This window comes from Hibiscus syriacus, unplaced genomic scaffold (genome assembly GCF_006381635.1).
Source record: "Hibiscus syriacus cultivar Baekdansim isolate YM2019G1 unplaced genomic scaffold, ASM638163v2 tig00117032_pilon, whole genome shotgun sequence".
Taxonomy (NCBI): Eukaryota; Viridiplantae; Streptophyta; class Magnoliopsida; order Malvales; family Malvaceae; genus Hibiscus; species Hibiscus syriacus.
The window spans coordinates 932,116-954,336 of NW_024063532.1; the positions used below are offsets into that span (position 1 = coordinate 932,116).

The following is a 22,221-nucleotide window of genomic DNA, read 5'->3' on the forward strand; positions in this document are numbered from 1 at the left end:
AGCTGATTTAACAAGAAGAAGAAGGTCAAACGGTTGATCAAAGAGTTTCTTGCATGATCAAACGTGGTAAGTCAGCTGATTTAACATGTCACGTCAGTATTTCGTTACTGCAGTAACGTCTGTTAACGACAAATGTGTAATATCCTCAATACCGGGTTAGTGACCAAAGTGTGAAATTTTAAAATTCAATAACTAGATTAAATAAATTGAAAAGTGAAGGATTTAATTGAAAGATGTTGATGTAGGATTAATTAACAAATAAGGAGAAGTTAAGAGGACAAATGAGTCTTTTATCAAGGGAATAATTAAATATGGGTGGTGGGTATTTTATAACCCACGTGGAACCCATTTTTAGGAAACAAAAGTTTCCAGAGATTTCTCATTTTCATCTTCTTCATCTTCTTCTCCCAACCGTGAAGTACCCAAGCTAATATGAGTTGGATTTCTTTTGATTAATCCTTCAAATTAAAGTATGGTTTTGATTCATTAAGCTTTAGAAATAATAAGTTACGAAGGATTAAAAATGGGAAGTGGATAAGTGAAATTTTAAATAAGGATGTATAAATGGATTTAGAACTTGAATTTGACTTGTCATGGGTGTGAATAATAAGTTATAAGTGTTAGAAATAAGTTTGGATTACATGGAAATTTCGGTATGATTCTTAGTTTTAAGAATTTGAAGAAGATATGTGAAATTCTAAAGTGTTGGAATGATAAGAGTTAGTTAAAATGGTTGTAGTTGAGTTTAGTAGTATGAAAGGAGTTTTATACGAGGAATTTAATGAAAAATTGTGGAATTTTTTGGTGAAACCAGTTTATTATTGACATGTGCATCGATGCATTATGAATGGGCATCGATGCACTAAGACAAAATTGAAGGTGTATCGATGCATTAAGGGGTGCATCGATGCATAGGAATTTCGAACTTAATTTGTGTACCGATGCATCCATAGTGCATCGGTACACCCCTAAAGGAAAATTGAATTTTGGGTTCATTAAAGTAGTTCAAGTTATTAGTATCGAATTATAAGGTTTAGGCTTCTTATAATTGTCTTGAAAATTATAATTATGTAGATATCGAGCCAAAACGAGTTCCGGAACAAGTGACAAGTAAGATCAATCGAGGAAAATGCAAAGAAATATAGGTGAGTGCATATGCATAGCATAAATATAGTAGTATATTCAGTTCTAGACTTGTGATAAGTCTAGATTCAATATTTTGACACATGATCACATTCCATATTATGATACATGACATGAATTCATATTATATGTATTATGTGACATGAATATGCAGGAAAAGTTATATGAGCTATGAGATAAAGGTATGTAAATGATATGTCTATGTTATAAAGGTATGGAAATAATATGTCTACGCAATATGAACTATGTGAACTGTGAAAGCCCATGTTATGTAGATGAGAACTATAGGTATAGTTGGCATGCCAAGAGTAGAGAGTCTACGCGGTCCTTCGGGACAAAATTCTACGTGTTCCTTCGGGACATATATATATTCTTTGGAACATGTATGAGGTCTTTTGAGACACCTATTTGATCATTGGTATATGTATATGATTATTAAGGAATTTCTATGTGGTCCTTAGGGACATATTATATGGCACTATGGTACAATTCTACATGGCACTTCGGTGCATTTTTACGCGGTCCTTCGGGACAAATTCTACGTGGCACTTCGGTGCAAATTTATACGAGCTGTGGTGACAGCATATTGCACAACCTCATAGTACTCACATACCTCGGGTTCTCAGTATTATATCATGGGCTATTGATTCTATTGAACTTATTATATGAATTCATGATGGTTAATTGATCAAATAATGGGTAAGATACATGATTATGCAAATTGCGTAGATTGAATATATGATTTCGTGATATTGCATTTCATTATGATATTTTTATTATATTTTATTTTCATTATTATTATGCCTCACCAAGTCTATGACTTAGCGTGTAAGTGTTTTACACTTAGGTACCGAAAATCAGAGATATCTATTATAAGCTCAGCAGAACAACATAACTCCCCTTTAAGGTCAGATCAAAAGTAAATTAAATAGTATGTATTATTATGTGAAAATAGGTTGGCATATAAACAAAGTCAGTAAATTAAGTATTTATGCTCTGATCGAGTTATGTAACGTTTTAAACGTAATTATGTAAATTAAATGCATAGTAATGAACAGTTAAATTTTTACGAGTTTTATGTACATTTTTTGAAAATCACTATAGCAGTGCATCGATGCACAATTTTGCTTCAAAGTTTTATGCATTGGTGCACTGTAGCAATGCATCGATGCTCTGTAGCACTGTAACACTATTCATGGCACTGTAGCACTGTTTACAGTACTGTTCATAAAATGTATATTTTCTTAAATTGGTTATAACGAGCATAATTCAATAATATATTATCATATTTTCTTAATTTGAGTTAAAATATTTTGTTATTTTGTAAGAAAATTGTTTTAAAAAGTTAATGTGACATCTCGGACTCGTATCCGGGTCGGATACAGGTTGGAGTGTTACATTTAATGGTATCAGAGCTAAGGTTTAGTCGATTCTCGGCATAAATCGAAGTCTAGAGTGTTTTATAATGTATACATGCTAACAAAATAGTGAAAACTTCTGATCTGGTGTAGTATGAAGTATAATGTTTTGCTAATAGAATGATATTGTTGTGTCTTCATAGATGTCCGGACATGATAGTTCTCGAAGTCAAGCGGGAGATGATCGACCCGCTGAAAGTAGTAATTCACCTGCCCTGGCCAGGAAAGGTGAAGAACATATACCTTCTGGAGTGCCTGTAGCTTATCAAGATGTGTTTTTTAGAACATTAGATGTGGTATTGACACATTTCCAACCTTCTGCTCCATCAACTCCTAGAGTAAATGTAGCAAAGGAGTTGAGAGGATTAGGAGCTCCCGAATTTAAGGGAGAAGCCGAGGAAGGTCCGGTTGCGGCGGATCTTTGGTTAAATGATTTTAAAATTATGTTGGATGGTCTCCATTGTGCTGATGTGGAGAAGTTGGATGGAACTGTGTCTTTACTTAGAGAACAAGCTAGAATATGGTGGACGAATGTCACCATGAGAATGTCAAGTGATCAAGTAACTTGGTCTCTATTTTTAGAAGAGTTTAAGCATAAATATATTGGAGATCAATTCATCAAACAAATGAAGCAGGAGTTTATAAACTTGAAACATATGAATCGCTCAGTATACAAATACGAATGTGAGTTTAATAAACTGAGTCAATTTGTAGCTGAGCTTGTTACTACGGAGAAAGATGCTTGTGAATGGTTTGTGGAGGGCTTGCACCCTTGGTGGGTGTCGAATCCAACAAATAATAATACTTGCTTTTTAGAAATATAAATTGTAGTAGTGATAAGCAAGGTCGAATCCACAGGGATTGGGTAGACTTATTTTAATGAAAACTAAAGCAAGGAAAAATGGGTTTTTTGAAATTGAGAAAAATAAAGACAAAAAGCAATTATAATAAACTAAGAATTTAGAGAAATTAATATTAAGGAAATATCCAACTAAAGGTATAATTTCATAATTGATTCAGAGAATTGATCATATATGCAATAATAAAATCTTCTACTTTTCACTAAATTGGTTATGGTTATTGAGAAGCTCTAACAACCTGTCTCTCCTTAGTTTCTCGATAATCAAGAGAAGCTCTTTGATTATTTCCCTAGTTAATGAATAACCCTAGACAAGCTCTTAATATTTAATCCACCAACAGCATTAATCACTAGAGGGACCACCAATTCTAGCCAACAAATACGCAAGCTCGATTCATTTAGACTAGGTTATATACCTTCATAACATAATCATAATCAACCATGTTACTTTACCACTAATATTAGAACATTTAAACAATTACGAATTTAAAGTTCTAAATGACAATTTATTAACCTGATAATTGAACAACGGATCCTTTACACAATCAATCAAGACAATAATTCTTAATAAAAACAGAATATATATAAATAGTAAAGAAGTAAAAGAATAATGAAAATTATTTAGATCTCACAATCCTTGAAGAACCAAAACTTCAATTATCCTTCAGTTGGAACAAAAGTATTTAGCTACTCATAATTGAAAAAAAACTAAAAGAAAATAAAGATGAAAACTTAATGTAAAACTTGATTATCCACTAATGAAAGCCCTAGCTCCCCTTTTATAAGGATTTTCCTATTATAGATAAGGAAGTTTCCCTTAAAGAAAATCCCACAAAAATAGGAGTTTTAAATGCCATCATCTTTTTCTAAAGATAAGAATAAATTAAAAGAGTCTTCCAGCCGTCATTAAACTCTTTTTCCTTTGTAAATTTGTAGCCCTAATTTAGGGTTACACGGACTAGTAAGGCGCGCCCACGCCTTAACTGAAGACTTTTTCTGCGATAGTTCAGGATGAATAAGCCGTGCCCACGCCTTATGCGAAAACCTCTTCTGGTCTTGCCAACTTCTTGAATTCCGATTTTTCCTCCTTAATTTGGGGATTTTGTGAAGATCATGCTAATCATTAGATTTTGAACTTGTTTTATCTAAATCTTTAACCTAATCCACAAAATACGAAATATAATCAAAATCCATGATTTAAGCAATTTTAGTTATTCAAATATGAGGAAAATATCATAGAATATATGTCTAATATGCATCTTATCAAATTCCCCCACACTTAAACCAATGATTGTCCTCAAGCATACAATAGTTCAAATTCATAACTCTTCTCAACACCAATCCTTCTTCTTCCTTTGCTCATCCTTTCACAATCAAAATTGTCATGCCTTAAAGAATCAAATCTAAACATAAGTAAGGAACGAGCAATTCGTAGAAGAAATTCTCATAAACCAAAACACATGAATAATCACTCCATCAATCTTTTTGAAATCAAAATGCAGTGGGATCTAATACCCTCACATTGGATTCACTCAATATGCTCGAAGTGTTTAAGGGTATCAACAAACTCTCAAGCCAAAACATATAAAATTTTTACCATAGGCTTGCTAACCTATCACATCCCCACCACTAGTCAATGAATTGAATGCATAAAAACCTCAGGGTCTTAAACAGGGTGTAATGGGGCTTAGGCGAGGTTTGATAGAAAAGGAATTTGAGATGTTTTATTGAAGGAGTCATACAAACTTATCCACATGGAACTCAATCTCCAAATATTCTCTTCAAGCCATATAACTTTTTTTTTCATTGCACAATCTCTCTTTCTTTATTTCTTTTGCACAATTTTGTTTTTTTTCTTTTCTTTTTTTTTCTTTTATTTTTTTTCACTGAAAGATATTGCAACTTGAATTACTATATTCCAACGTCTTCCGATCTTCTCAAGATAATTTGAATTCTCATGTGAAGAAGCTCATATAATCCTTCAATTCAAGGTTCAAAAGAGGGGAAATTAACAAAAAGGATTTAATATTTACTTGTACCATGGTTAATTTCAAACAAAAAGTCTCAGGCTCAAAATTGGCTTTCTAAGAATGATAATCAGGGTAGGCTCTTTACGAAAACTAAAAGTGGTTTCACCTAAATGCCCTTATCATTCTTGATGCATCCAATTCTAAAATGTGGTCTTCGACATGTATAGCAAAGCAAGTTCTAGAAAAATTAACTATGTATGGCAATCACTCAATCAAGAAATGGAGCATGCTGAAAGTGAGTGCTCATTGGCCCAAAAACTCACAAAAAAGGGTAAACATGTATCAAATCCCACACATTTTTCATTCAATCAATCATCAAGAGTAATCAACCAATGTATAGTAAATAAGAATTCAACTACTCAAGCTAATCCCCTATTATGCTTCAACTTAATTTGATAATTCAAAACAATCCAAATTATGCAAGGACAAACATCAAAAGAATCTGGAATTTTGAAGAGAAAAATCACAAACAAGAACTAAAGCATACTTGTTTTTTGGGAAAAAATTTGAAGCAAAATTATGTTCAAAGCAAAACCATGTTTGAAATACTCTCCCCCACACTTAATCCATACATTTTCCTCAATGTATCAAAAGTAGATGCTCAAAAACCACAAAAAGGGTAAGAGTAGAAAACTTCCCTGAAAATATTGAGCATCAACCACGATATCTATCACCAGATGGGAGTGAAAGCGCTGTGCGTCGGTTGGGTTGATTCTCGGACTGAGCGGAGATGTGGGTCAGGTGGAGCGGAGAGGACGGTTGGTGGCGCGCATTCTTTTGAAGGAGCACAAAAATAAAGAAAAGATGAGGCACATTTATATTTGAATCTTGTTTCCTGAACCAGAAGTGGTGTTGAGTTTAGACGTGGGCACGTCTTATACAAAAACACCTTCTGGATAGTGAGAGACTTTAGGAATAATTCTGCTTTTGTAAGGCGTGCCCACGGGTTACAAAAATTCATCTTCTGACCTAAAGAGGAAAACAAGAATAATTGTACTCTAAAAAATCAAGGAAAAATAAAATAAAAAGAACGAAAATAGAAATTAAAAAAGAAAAGAAAATTTGGTTTGCCTCCCAAGAGAGTCTTTCTTTAACGTCTTTGGCTAGACGTTGTAGCTTCCCAATCATCCTAAGTTAGGTACTCCAAAATGGTTTGACCAACAGTATGCACCAGAGAACCTTCATAAAAAGGTTTGAAATGATGATCATCGTCCTTAAATATTTGACCTGTATCCAAACCTTGTATTTCATCGATAGAGAATTTTTTTTCTCCACCCAATAGCTTCCTTTTACTCTCTAAGCATTTGAATCAACTTTTCTTCTTCAAAGCGGGAGAGTTTGTTGGGAATGATCACCGGAATAGTTTCCTCTTCTCCTAGATATACATGCTTCAGATGATTTGACAAAGGTTTCGTTTTCAATTTTGGTGCCTGCACAAGAGAAGGAAGAAGCTTGGTGTGAGAAAAAGGTGACTCAATATAAGAAACATCATACCTCATGGGTTTGAGTGATTCTAGTTCTTGGATTGTATCTTGCAAATCAAGATCCAATACAGACTCTTTCATGATTCCCTGCAATCCTTCAGGAGTGAAATTCATGTTGAGTGCAACTTTCAACTTGTCATCATTATTTAAATCAAAAATTTCCTGCGCTAAAGGGTCAATAACATCCATGAAAAAAACAGAGGACACATCACCAGGACATCTCATGGCATCATAAATATTGAATTTAATAATTTCACCATCAAATTCCATGGTAAGTGTACCATCATCTACATCAATTTTTGTCCTAGCTGTTTTCAAAAATGGCCTTCCTAATAAAATTGATGTTGATTTAGAATAATCATCTTCTTGCATATCAAGCACATAAAAATCTGCAGGAAAAACCAATTCATTAACTTGCACCAAAACATCCTCTAAAACTCCCTCAGGATATACATTAGATCTATCAGCAAGTTGAAGAATCACTCATGTTTCTTTCAAAGGACCAACATTCAGACATGAATAAATGGAAAGAGGCATGATATTTATTGAGGCTCCTAGATCTAACATTGCTCTCTCAATCCTAACATTATCGAGTTTACAAGGGATAGTAAACATACCTGGATCTTTGCACTTGGGAGGTAGTTTTTTCTGGAGGACAGCTGAAACATTCTCCCCCATACTTACCTTTTCATTACCCTTGAGCTTTCTCTTGTTGGTGCACAATTCTTTAAGAACTTTAGCATATTGAGGTACTTGTTTAATTGCATCAAGTAAAGGAATATTTACCTCGATCTTGCGAAATGTCTCAAGAATTTATTTCTCTTCTGCTTTTTTCTTGGATTTAGCAAATCTAGAGGGAAAAGGAGGTTCTATGACAAATTCTTTCAGTTTTTCGCTTTTGAGTCCTTTAGGTTGGTCTTTCTGAGTTTGAGGAGCAACAACTTCCTTTTCAACTTTTTCCTTTAAGGCTCTCCCATGTGCCAATCGACTAGGTTCCTTCAACTCCTTTCCACTTCTCAATGTGATTGCACTAACGTTTTGTTTTGGATTAACAATGGTTTGTGAAGGTAACTTACCTTGGGATTCTAACCGATTCACGGATGATGCCAATTGACTCACTTGATTCTCCAAATTTTGTATGCTTGTTCTTGTCTCTTGCTGAAATTGTTGTGTATTAGTTGCAAGTGATTTGACAATTTCTTCTAGAGACATACATGGCTTTGAAGAAGACTGCTCAGGTGGAGAACGCTGGAATTGTGATAGTCTTGGTCCATAGCTAAGGTTAGGATGATCCCTGCATCCTGGATTATAGGTATTTAAGTAAGGATCATATTTCCTTTATGGAGGATCGGGAAACCTTCCAGCTGCATTGGCGTACTCATGAGATTCATCTTGAAGTGTAGGGCACATGTCAGTTGGGTGACCGGTTACAGCACATATCCCACAAGTTTTCACTTGCTGCGTTTTTCCTACAACTAGTTGTTGAACAAGGGAGGTGAGATGCGATAATTGATGTTCAATGGAGGACGAACCTACCTCATTCACCCTTCTTGAAGATGTGTCTTGCCTAAAGCCAAATTGTTGTGAATTAGCGGCCATGATGGAGATCAATTCCCTAGCTTCACGAGGAGTCTTATTCACTATGGCGCCTCCACTAGCTGCATCCATCATCTTCCTCTCCATGGGTAGAAGTCCCTCATAGAAATATTGGATGAGAAGTTGCTCAGAAATCCCATGTTAAGGGCAGCTTGCACACAGTCGTTTGAATCGTTCCCAATACTCGTGAAGGGTTTCAGTATCTTTTTGTTTTGTTCCACATATCTCCCTTCGAATGCCAGCGGCTCTTGAAGCGTGGAAATATTTATCAAGAAATAACCTCACCATATCGGTCCAAGTAGTTACAGAACCAGGGGGTAAATAGAAGAGTCAATCTTTAGCTCTATCGGTTAGCGAGAACGGAAAAACGCGCAGTTTTATATGCTTTTCAGTCACTCCTTGCGGTCTCATACTTGAACATACCACATGGAATTCCTTCAAATGCTTATGAGGATCTTCATTCTCAAGTCCATGGAAAGTAGGCAACAAATGAATCAAACCATATTTTAGTTCAAAAGCTACATCCAAAGTTGGGTAGTCAATGCAGAGCGGTTGTTGATTCTCATTTGGTATAGCCAATTCTCTTATAGTTCTTTCTTCGTTGGTCATTGTTCCTTCTACTTCAGAATCGCTGGATGAATCAACCAAGTTGACTGCAGATTCTGATTCAGGGGATGAAGAATAAGAAGCTTGTTTGTTGCGCAAGTTAGTTTCTTTTCTTAACCTGCGAGCGGTCTTCTCGATTTCAGGATCATATTGGAGTTCACCTGCACGAGAAGAACGAGGTATCAAAATAAATTTAAATGACACCAATCCCCGACGACGGCGCCAAAAATTTGGTGGGTGTCGAATCCAACAAATAATAATACTTGCTTTTTAGAAATATAAATTGTAGTAGTGATAAGCAAGGTCGAATCCACAGGGATTGGGTAGACTTATTTTAATGAAAACTAACGCAAGGAAAAAAGGGTTTTTTGAAATTGAGAAAAATAAAGACAAAAAGCAATTATAATAAACTAAGAATTTAGAGAAATTGATATTAAGGAAATATCTAACTAAAGGTATAATTTCAGAATTGATTCAGATAATTGATCATAGATGCAATGATAAAATCTTCTACTTTTCACTAAATTGGTTATGGTTATTGAGAAGCTCTAACAACCTGTCTCTCCTTAGTTTCTCGATAATCAAGAGAAGCTCTTTGATTATTTCCCCAGTTAATGAACAACCCTAGACAAGCTCTTAAGATTTAATCCACCAACAGCATTAATCACTAGAGGGACCACCAATTCTAGCCAACAAATATGCAAGCTCAATTCATTTAGACTATGTTATATACCTTCATAACATAATCATAATCAACCATGTTACTTTACCACTAATATTAGAACATTTAAACAATTACGGATTTAAAGTTCTAAATGGTAATTTATTAACCTGATAATTGAACAACGGATCCTTTGCACAATCAATGAAGACAATAATTCTTAATAAAAACAGAAGATATATAAATAGTAAAGAAGTAAAAGAACAATGAAAATTATTTAGATCTCACAATCCTTGAAGAACCAAAACTTCAATTATCCTTCAGTTGGAACAAAAGTATTTAGCTACTCATAATTGAAAGAAAACTAAAAGAAAATAAAGATGAAAACTTAATGTAAAACTTGATGATTCACTAATGAAAGCCCTAGCTCCCCTTTTATAAGGATTTTCCTATTATAGATAACGAAGTTTCCCTTAAAGAAAATCCCACAAAAATAGGAGTTTTAAATGCCCTCATCTTTTTCTAAAGATAAGAATAAATCAAAATAGTCTTTCAGCCGTCATTAAACTCTTTTTCCTTTGTAAATTTGTAGCCCTAATTTAGGGTTACATGGACTAGTAAGGCGCGCCCACGCCTTAATTGAAGACTTCTTCTGCGGTAGTTCAGGATGAATAAGCCGTGCCCACGCCTTATGCGAAAACCTCTTCTGGTCTTACCAACTTCTTGAATTCCGATTTTTCCTCCTTAATTTAGGGATTTTATGAAGATCATGCTAATCATTAGATTTTGAACTTGTTTTATCCAAATCTTCAACCTAATCCATAAAATATGAAATATAATCAAAATCCATGATTTAAGCAATTTTAGTTATTCAAATATGAGGAAAATATCATAGAATATATGTCTAATATATATTTTATCAACCCTATATTAAAAGATATGTTAATAGTACTGAACTTGTCCTCGTTCTAGGAGGTTATTAATCGTGCTAAAGCTCTTGAGAGAGCTCAGAATGAGAGATTTAGGGACTCAAGAGTTCAGACATCTAAGAGGACTGGTGCTTCTTCAAACACAACACCACCAAAAAGGGGAAGATATTCAAGATTTCGACCTCAAGCTAGATCAGAATCAATTACATCCTCAGTAAGAAGAGCAAGTCAGATGAGAGCTCGACAGACACAATCAGTGGAATCTGGTACTGGGAAAGCCACTCAAGGTCAAGCGAGACAATGTCAGCATTGTGGGAAGAATCATTTTGGAACTTGTCGAATGGCTTCTGGAGTCTGTTTTCGATGAGGAGATGCCGGACATTTTATTCGGGATTGCCCATTAATGGTGGGTGAGTCTGCACCATTTGAAAGAAATGTTTCTGCCTCACAACGAGGACGAGGAAGAGGTAGAGGAAGAAATCAATTTGAATCATTTGCACAACCTGAAATTCGCTCTACCGCATGGGTGTACAATTTAAAGACAAGTGATGACTGTGATGATTCCGATATTATAGTAGGTACTTTCCAGCTGTATGATAAATTAGTATTGGTGTTGATTGATACGGGTTCCAATTATTCTTATATTACCAGTAAATTAATAACAGAATTGAGAATTTCGTTAGAAGCTACGAGTAATGAAGTGATAGTAATTAATCCTTTATGGCACAGTGCTCGGGTGAATAAGGTCTGTAAGGGATGTCCCATAAGGATTTAGGGAATTGAATTTCCTGCTAATCTGATGGAATTACCTTTTGATGAATTTGAAGTAATTTTGGGAATGGATTGGTTGTTTCGTTATTATGGGAATGATGATTGTAGATTGAAAAAGGTAACCCTGGAGAGTCCAGAAGGGATAGAAGTAAATGTAATCAGTGAAAGAACTAATCCTTTAGCAAATATAATATCAGCGATGTCTGCAAAGAAATTGATGCTACAAGGATGTCAAGTTTTTCTTGCAAATGTAGTAGATACAAGAGTTAAAGAGAAATGGTTAGATGAGATTCTGATAGTCAGAGAATTTCCTGATGTTTTCCCTGCGGAGTTTCCAGGATTACCTCCAGATAGAGAGGTAGAATTTCAAATTGAAGTAATGTCGGGAACAACTCCTATTGTAATGACACCTTATCATATGGCTCAGAAAGAATTGCAAGAATTGAAGAAGCAATTGCAAGAGTTATTAGAGAAGGGATTTATTTGACCAAGTGTGTCACCTTGGGGAGCTCTAGTGTTATTTGTTGAGAAGAACGATGGTTCAATACGTCTTTGCATTGATTATAGGCAGCTTAATAAGGTGACCATCAAGAACAAGTATTCACTCCCCCGAATTGACGATTTATTTGATCAATTAAAAGGAGCTTCAGTGTTCTCAAAGATTGACCTACTTTTGGGTTATCATCAATTAAAGATTCAAGAGAAAGACATCCCAAAGACGACATTTAGAATGAGATATGGTCACTATGAGTTTATCGTGATGCCGTTTGGAGTTACGAATGCACCTGCTGCTTTCATGGACCTCATGAATAGGATTTTTCAGCCCTATTTGGATCAGTTTGTTATTTTCTTTATTGATGACATATTGGTGTACTCGAAATCCCAAGAAGAGTATGGCGTACATCTGAGGATCGTTTTACAAATCCTAAGAGATAAGAAGCTATATGTCAAATTGTCCAAATATGAATTTTGGTTAAATGAAGTAATTTTCTTGGGGTATGTTATCTCTACAGATGGGATTAGGGTGGACCCTCAAAAGATTAAAGCTATAATGGACTGGGAGATTCCAAAGAATGTATCGGAAGTTTGGAGTTTCCTTGGACTTGTAGGTTATTATCGAAGATTTGTTAAGAATTTTTCGATGATAGTATTACCTTTAACAAAGCTGATGAGAAAGAATGTACCATTTATATGGAATTCAGAGTGCCAAGAAAGTTTTGAAACTTTAAAGAGAATTTTAACAGAAGCTCCTATATTGGTTCAACCTGAATCTGATAAGAATTTTGTGGTATACAGTGACACGTCCCATAATGGGTTGGGATGTGTATTAATGCAAGAAGGGAAAGTGGTGGCATATGCATCCAGACAATTGAAACCCCATGAAAGGAATTATCCAACTCATGACTTGGAAATGGTTGTTGTAGTGTTTGCTCTCAAGATTTAGCGTCACTACTTATACGGAGAGCGTTGTTACTTGTATACAGATCACAAGAGTTTGAAGTATTTGATGACTCAAAAAGAGCTTAATTTGAGGCAAATGATATGAGTTGAGTTTTAAAAGATTATGATGTGATAATTGACTATCATCCCGGAAAGGCTAACGTGGCAGCAGATGCTTTGAGCATGAAAACGTTTGCAGCTTTATGAGCTATGGACGCAAGATTATCTTTAACTGGAGACGGTGGTCTATGTGCAGAGTTAAAGCTTAAACTAACGTGGTTGGATCGAATTGGAGAATTGAAAATTAAAGATGAAATGTGTTTGAAAAGAATAGAGCAAGTAAAGAATAAAGAGATTAAAGATTTTGAGGTTAAGTCGGATGGAAATTTGTATTATAAAAGAAGAATCGTGATACCAGACGATAAGGAATTGAAGAAAGATCTATTGACAGAGGCTCATTGTAATCCATTGACGATGCATCTAGGTAGAACCAAGATGTATATGGATTTAAATGATCGGTATTGGTGGTCAGGAATGAAAAGAAGTATCACCGAATTTGTGTCTAAGTTAAAGCTGAACATCAAGTTCCATCGGGATTATTGCAACCGCTTTCTATTCCACAATGGAAGTGGGAAAATGTGACGATGGATTTTGTTTTGGGGTTACCCTTGACTCCAAACAAAATAGATTCAATATGGGTGATTATTGATTGATTGACTAAGTCAGCGCATTTCCTTCTGGTTAGAACATATTTCTCTATGGAAAAGTACGCAGAGCTGTATATTAGAGAAATTATTAGATTTCATGGAGTGCAAGTTTATATAGTTTCTGATCGAGACCCTCGATTTACTTCGAGATTCTGGAAATCCCTACATGGAGCGTTGGGAACTCGCCTAAACTTTAGTACGTCTTTTCATCCTCAAACTGACGGGCAATAAGAAAGAACTATTCAAATCTTGGAAGATATGTGAAGAGCATGCATAATTGAGTTCAAAGGGTTATGGGGAAAATATTTACCATTGGCAGAATTCGCTTATAATAATAGTTATCAGTCCAGTCACCCTATGAGACGTTATATGGAAGAAAATGTCGTACACCATTAAACTGGTATGAGCTCAAAGATCGCAGTGTTCTTGGTCTGAATTTGATTCAAGATGTGGAAGAGAAAGTTCGTGAAATTCAAAATAATCTTAAAGTGGCATTTGATCGACAAAAGTCCTATTTTGACTTTAAAAGAAAAGAAATTGAATTTGAAGTTTGAGAAAAAGTTTTCTTGAAAGTATCTCCCTGGAAGAAAGTATTGCGGTTTGGACGTAAAGGAAAGTTGAGTCCTAGGTTTATTGGACCTTATGAGATTGTAAACAGAGTAGGTCATGTGGCATATCAACTAGCTTTGCCACCTGAGATGGAAAAGATACATGATGTATTTCACGTTTCAATGCTTCGAAGATATAGATCTGATCCCTCTGATATCGTGACATCAAAAGAGATTGAGGTTCAATCTGACTTAACTTATGAGAATAACCTGTTCAAATATTAGCTCACGAAGTGAAACAACTAAGGAATAAGACTACTCATTTGGTCAAAGTTCTGTGGTGAAATCACAAGGTAGAAGAAGCAACGTGGGAACGTGGAGAGGATATGCGGTATCAGTACCCCCATCTGTTCGTGTAATGAAAATTCGAGGACGAATTTTCTTAAGGGGGAGATTTGTAACATCCTCAATACCTGTTTAGTGACCAAAGTGTGAAATTTTAAAATTCAATGACCAGATTAAATAAATTGAAAAGTGAAGGATTTAATTGAAAGATGTTGATGTAGGATTAATTAACAAATAAGGAGAAGTTAAGAGGGCAAATGGGTCTTTTATCAAGGGAATAATTAAATATGGGTGGTGGGTATTTTATAACCCACGTGGAACCCATTTTTAGGAAACAAAAGTTTCCAGAGATTTCTCATTTTCATCTTCTTCTCCCAACCGTGAAGTACTCAAGCTAAGGTGAGTTGGATTTCTTTTTATTAATCCTTCAAATTATAGTATGGTTTTGATTCATGAAGCTTTAGGAAAGATGATGAAGATTAAAAAGATTATAAAAACTCAAAGATTTATAAGTTACGAAGGATTAAAAATGGGAAGTGGATAAGTGAAATTTTGAATAAGGATGTATAAATGGATTTAGAAGTTGAATTTGACTTGTCATGGGTGTGAATAATAAGTTATAAGTGTTAGAAATAAGTTTGGATTACATGGAAATTTCGGTATGATTCTTAGTTTTAAGAATTTGAAAAAGATATGGAAATTCTAAAGTGTTTGAATGATAAGAGTTAGTTAAAATGGTTGTAATTGAGTTTAGTAGTATGAAAGGAGTTTTATATGAGGAATTTAATGAAAAATTGTGGAATTTTTTGGTGAAACCAGTTTATTATTGACATATACATCGATGCATTATGAATGGGCATCGATGCACTAAGACAAAATTGAAGGTGCATCGATGCATTAAGGGGTGCATCGATGCATTAAGGGGTGCATCGATGCATTAAGGGGTGCATCGATGCATAGGAATTTTGAACCTAATTTCTGTACCGATGCATCCATAGTGCATCGGTACACGATACATCGGTACACCCCTAAAGGAAAATTGAATTTTGGGTTCATTAAATTAGTTCAAGTTATTAGTATCGAATTATAAGGTTTAGGCTTCTTATAATTATCTTAAAAATTATAATTATGTAGATATCGAGCCAAAACGAGTTTTGGAACAAGTGACAAGTAAGATCGATCGAGGAAAAGGCAAAGAAATATAGGTGAGTGCATATGCATAACATGAATATAGTAGTATATTCAGTTATAGACTTGTGATAAGTCTAGATTGAATATTTTGACACATGATCACATTCCATATTATGATACATGACATGAATTCATATTATATGTATTATGTGACATGAATATGCATGAAAAAGTTATATGAGTTATGTGATAAAGGTATGTAAATGATATGTCTATGTGATAAAGGTATGGAAATAATATGTCTATGCGATATGACATACGTGAATTGTGAAAGCCCATGTTATGTAGATGAGAACTATATGTATAGTTGGCATGCCAAGAGTAGAGGGTATACGCGGTCATTCGGGACAAAATTTTGCGTGGTCTTTCGGGACATATATGTATTCTTTGGAACATGTATGAGGTCTTTTGAGACACCTGTTTGATCATTGGTATATGTATATGATTCTTAAGGAATTTCTATGTGGTCCTTAAGGACATATTATATGGCACTACGGTGCAATTCTACATGGCACTTCGGTGCATTTCTACGCGGTCCTTCGAGATAAATTCTACGTGGCACTTTGGTGCAAATTTATACGAGATGTGGTGACAGCATAGTGCACAACCTCATAGTACTCACATACCTCGGGTTCTCAGTATTGTATCATGGGCTATTGAACCTATTGAACTTATTATATGAATTTATGATGGTTAATTGATCAAATAATGGGTAAGATACATGATTATGCAAATTGCATAGATTGAATATATGATTTCATGATATTGCATTTCATTATGATATTTTCATTATTATTATGCCTCACTAAGTCTATGACTTAGCGTGTAAGTGTTTTACACGTAGGTACCGAAAAGCAGAGAGATCTATTATAAGCTCAGCAGAACAACATAACTCCCCTTGAAGGTCAGATCATAAGTAAATTAAATAGTATGTGTTATTATGTGAAAATAGGTTGCATATAAACAAAGTCAGTAAATTAAGTATTTATGCTCTGATCGAGTTTTGTAACGTTTTAAACGTAATTATGTAAATTAAATGCATAGTAATGAACGGTTAAATTTTTACGAGTTTTATGTACATTTTTCAAAAATCACTGTAGCAATACCGTAGTCGTGCATCGATGCATTGTAGCAGTGCATCGATGCACAATTTTGCTTCGAAGTTTTATGCATCGGTGCACTGTAGCATTGTAGCACTATTCACGGCATTGTACCACTGTTCACAGTACTGTTCATAAAATGTATATTTTATTAAATTGGTTATAACGACCATAATTCAATAATATATTATAATATTTTCTTAATATGAGTTAAAATGTTTTGTTATTTTATAAGAAAATTGTTTTAAAAATTCAATGTGACATCTCGGACTCGTATCTGGGTCGGATACGGGTTGGGGTGTTACAAAATGATTGATTTATTATAAATCTATAATATTAGTGATTAATTTTTTATTTTCAAAATTTTAATGAAAAACGAAAACTTACTCAAATATTATTGATCATTTATGTAATTTATCCTTTCAATATAATAGATAAAGAAATTGTATGTTACTTTCTCATGTTTCCGTTAGCACTTGCTGAAATTTATGACGAAATAAGCCAATGAATATTTTATTTTTAAAATTTTAATGAAAAACAAAAAACTTAATCAAACATTAATGATCATTTATGTAATTTACTCTTTTTAATATAATATGTTAAGAAATTGTATGTTACTTTCTCATGTTTCCGGTGGCAATTGCTGAAATTTATGACGAAATAAGCCAATGCCAGAAAGGATTAGACTGCATTAGAGAATATATGCTTTAGAAAACTCTTCAAAAAAAGCCGTGTTGTTTTCTGGTGTTATTGATTTCTAGTGCCAGGAAAAAACTGTATTCAAAATTATCCAAGTATTTATGAAATTAATAAAAAAATGTTTCATTAATTATATTTTATAAAATATTACTTTAATTCATGGTTATGAGCATTAATTAACATTTTCTAAATATTAATTAAAAATAATAGAAGAGAGTGGTTGACTACATATTTATATTTCCAGCTAGGCTATTTTTGTTTCTATGGTTACATTTCAAAATTACATTTTCATATATTATATTATATTTTCTTCTGTTTTCTATAGCTTATTTGAGTTTTGGTTCTTTGCTGTATGTGTATTGATACTATTTTGTAGTTTTTTTATTGGAATATTGTACACAACCGAATGTTTTTTTATTTGAGTCCACAGTTGCTCGAGATAGAGGTATAGGATAATAAATATATTTAAATTTAAAAAATTTCGACTTAATAGCATTAAAAAATTAAATTCAAATTTAGAGGGGTCAGATTAATTTTAAAATTAACTGAGATGAAAAATAATTTTTCTCAACACTCTTAAAATATTTTAATATATAATTATATAATTATACTTTAAGATATGTACTATTTTTTACTGTCTAATCTCATAATTTGCATTTCTTATTTACATTTTCAAACTTGCATTATCATTCAGAGCTTCAAAATCCTATTGTAAATGTGTAAATAATAATTTTCCCTTCTAATCTCACACTTTTAAAAAAAATCAAAAATTGAATTATGGATTTGCATGTATAACTAAATCATGGTTCAACTATACTTCCAGTCAGAAAAAATAACGAGAGAAATTTATATGATAAAAATAAACATTACAAAAAAGTAAGCATCCGCCTGTATCTTGTTTGTGATAAAAATACAAGTCGGTTTCTAGCAATGAAAAGAAAAGTAGAAAACCATGTCAATAAGAAGAACGAAATGAATCATCAGCGCTTTCGATTCAAAATGAACGGAAGGAAGTATCGGCACTTTCGTTTCAAGAAGAACGAAAGGAAGTAACGACACTTTCGATTCAGGGAGAGAGTCTTAGAATTCTACAGCGGCATCGGCGACATGAGGTATTCTCTAATGAAAGCTGGCGTCAACTATCATATAGTAGAAGCCTTCGAAATCAACGATAAAGCTAATGATGTTTATCAGCAATATTTCGGTCATCGACCTTATCAGGGAAATATTCAGAACCTAACTGAAATCGATCTCAATAGTTATGGAGCAAATGTATGGCTTCTTTCACCTCCTTGCCAGCCATATACTAGACAAGGTCTCCAGAAACACTCTGCTGATGCTCGAGCATTTTCATTTCTTAATATTCTTGAACTTATACCACGCCTGTCAAAACCTCCTAATATGTTTCTTGTAGAAAATGTTGTTGGATTTGAGACTTCAGATACTCAGGAAAAAATGGTAGAAGTATTGGCAAGATCTTATTTTGTTGTGCAGGAGTTTATATTGAGCCCTCTTCAATTTGGGGTTCCTTATTCTAGACCACGCTATTTTTGCCTGGCAAAACAAAAACCTTTATCTTTTCAGTGCCAACTGTTCAATAACCAGCTTCTCTGGTCTCCGAGTCCGTTATTCGGTAATGATGAAAAGACAGTGATTGGTGAAAATGGTCAATCAAAAGAGAACTGGGATAAGTTAATTGATTCTTGCCAGCCAATAGAGAAGTTTCTTGAATTTACACCTTCAAGTGATCAACTGGACATGGGGACCATTTCTTTTGTGAATACAGATGATTCAGCAGATGTCCAGGAAACTTCAGATAAATTTGTTGAAGGAAATGCATGTGATGTTGGTTCTATAGATCAGTTCATTGTTCCATTAAGTCTGATTGAGAGGTGGGGAAGTGCCATGGATATTGTTTACCCTGATTCCAAACGGTGCTGTTGTTTTACGAAAAGCTATTATCGGTATGTGAAAGGTACTGGCTCCCTTTTGGCAACTGTCCAGCCAAAGAACAAGGGAAAAACATCTTCCTTGAAGGAGCAAATGCCATCGGCATCTTCGGCAGCGGCAACGGCTGCTAAACTGGCGTCGTTTACTGCCAGCTTGGATCCAGCGAATCCCGTTGGGTTCTTGGAGAAGGTTTTCGATTTCATTGCGGAAGAGAGTGATTTCCTCGTGAAAGAGAACGTCCATAAGGAGGTGGCGGCGATCGTGAGGGTTGTCAAGGAGAAGAGCAAGAAGAAGGATGAAGAGGAGGCTCAGAAGGCGGAGAATAAGACGGAAGTGGAGAAGGAAGAAATGGAGGTCCAAAAAAAGGAGGACGCGAAGGATGAAGAGACTAGCTCTGGCCCGAGAGTTCCAAACAAGGGCAATGGTCTTGATCTGGAGAATTACTCTTGGACACAGACCCTGAAAGAGGTTACCATTAGCGTTTCGGTTCCGAGCGGGACAAGCTCGAGGTTTGTCGTGTTCGATATTAAGAAGAATAGTCTAAAAGTTGGGCTCGAGGGCCAGCCTCCTGTTATCGATGGGGAGATGTTCCAAGCCGAATCTGTGAAGAAACTGTTTGTGGAGTGAATAGGAAATTATGGGATTTCGGAGCTGGAAAGGGTTTACTGTCGTATAATGAAAGGCATTTTTGAAAGTAGGGAGAAAGGTGCACGGAAGATGTTGAACATGATCCAATTTCTATACTGGTGCCAATGACAAGGCCGTCACCGTTATTTCTGCATAGTAGTATAATTCTTTTGTGTGTGTAAACATAAGTTTAATTTTGTATTCATTTTGTTGCTTCTATCTCAAAGTGTCATGGGACTTGAAAGCTTCACACTCAAGAGTCCATAAAAATATGTCAAGGAGCCTTGTAAAAGATGGTGAAGAAGAAAGAAATGAAGGTGAATAAGAAGAACAAAATGAAACATCGGCACTTTCGATTCAAAGTGAATGGAAGGAAGCATCGGCACTTTCGATTCAAGAAGAACGAAAGGAAGCAACGACACTTTCGATTCAAGTGAACGGAATGAATCATCATTACTTTCGATTCGATTGTTCATCTTTTCAATTGTTCAAGGCTAAGATGTGAGTGTTACCTTGTTGAAGGAGGAGGAGAAAGTAGAGGGAATATTAGAGCCAAGTAGCTAAGGCCAGTTAAGAGTTGTTAGAACTGTTAGTAGTCAATTAAGGTAGTTATTACAACTTCTCGTGTTATTATCCCCCTTAATAAGGGCAAAAACATGGACATAAATTAGCTTTTTATCAGATTTGTTGTGTGGTCTAGAATACTCTTGTTCCCCATTAAAAAATGAGATTAAAAGATAAAACGAGGGGCACTTGGGTACACCATGGATGAAGCCTTCTCTTCCGTGATCAACAAAATATAAATTAATGTAAGAAATTATAAATAAGAAAGCATACGAAACCGGTCTTGTCTTGCTGTCTTTACTTACTACAAAACCCTATTGTATAAACATATTTAAGTTGTGGTGATGATCTGACCACGCAAGAGAGAGAGACGATCGACCAATGATTGAGTGCCATTGGATTCTCAAAATATTCCTTTCCACCCCAAACATAAAATTTTTTAATAAGTTATTAACACAAGGAATGATAACAATTTCATACGTATAAATATATCGTGTTAAACTTTATATCAAAATTTATAAATTAAATCTTAATTTTATTGATATTGTTATTATTTTAAGATCATATATTTAAATATAGTATTTATAGGTGAATGATTTATGAAATAGTTAATGTTTTAAAAAGTTATAAACTTAATATTTATATTAAAAAAAATGAATGCAAGCTTTGACCATGGCCACGAACAGGATTTCCGAATCATGAGATGGATGAGTACTCAATTATTTGAAGTACAAATATCCTCATTATTGTAATCAACGATAGTGATAAATATAGTAATTAATTCGATTAAAATAATAGTCCCCATTATTATCTTCAAAAGTTTGGTGCTACCTGCACCTACACGTGGCAAACATCCAAGTGAAGTGGGACCCAACACATGACGGCTACATATTGGAGATCCTTTCCTTGGCGGGTCCCAGTGGTACCATGTGTAAGATCGTGAGGATTGAACAAATTTAAAAGGGAAGGATCCACGACACGCTATTATATTATAGTAAAATAAAAAATTACAAATTTACACGTGCTCAAGAATAGGAGGATTTTGGTTTTTTATTTTCTGTGGAGAAGAGAAATGATTAGGAAATTTTGCTTACACTTGGAGGTAGGGGTAGCTTCCTGTCCTTTTTTTCTTCTTGGGGGGTTAAAAATGTTCAATGATTAAGCAATCAAATAAAGGGAACTCATGGAGGTCGCTTAATCATGCTTGTGTTTGTGTACGAGGTCATCCCAGTACCCCTTGATTTACTGTTAACTTCTTTTTTAAATTAATCGAGACATGAAATAAGGTTCGAGAAATGAAAGAAGAGGAAAAAGATAAATGAGAATGAACTCTGGATCGACACCTATCATTATGATGTCGTGTTATGTGATATATGTAAGGCAAAATTTACCATTTGACTTGCAATTCGCAATGTTGCCATTTCAATATTATATATATGGAATTCGATCATAATATAAAGTGCAGAAAACATTCACATGCATCCTCCTTTGTTAATCTTTGACGTCTTCAACTAGGAATGACTGTAATTCATGACTAGGATCATACTATAATT

The 22,221-nt window shown here is 34.5% G+C and overlaps 1 protein-coding gene across 1 annotated transcript; it reads left to right on the top strand.

Moving 5' to 3' along the window:
• The first annotated feature begins 11,129 nt into the window (after positions 1–11,129).
• LOC120196371 lies at positions 11,130–20,104 on the top strand. Its single transcript, XM_039198190.1, has 3 exons — positions 11,130–11,317; positions 11,606–11,827; positions 18,598–20,104. The coding sequence occupies exons 1-3, from the start codon at positions 11,130–11,132 to the stop codon at positions 20,102–20,104; spliced, it is 1,917 nt and encodes a 638-aa protein (XP_039054121.1).
• The last annotated feature ends 2,117 nt before the right edge of the window (positions 20,105–22,221 follow it).

Excerpts from the sequence above, each read along its gene's own strand:
- LOC120196371 (XM_039198190.1), top strand. The coding sequence starts at position 11,130 with ATGGTGGGTGAGTCTGCACCATTTGAAAGAAATGTTTCTGCCTCACAA. Across the intron at positions 11,318-11,605 it reads ATAGTAGGTACTTTCCAGCT|ATTGAAAAAGGTAACCCTGG; the intron begins GTATGATAAATT and ends TGATGATTGTAG. Across the intron at positions 11,828-18,597 it reads CCTGATGTTTTCCCTGCGGA|GGAGAGAGTCTTAGAATTCT; the intron begins GTTTCCAGGATT and ends CTTTCGATTCAG.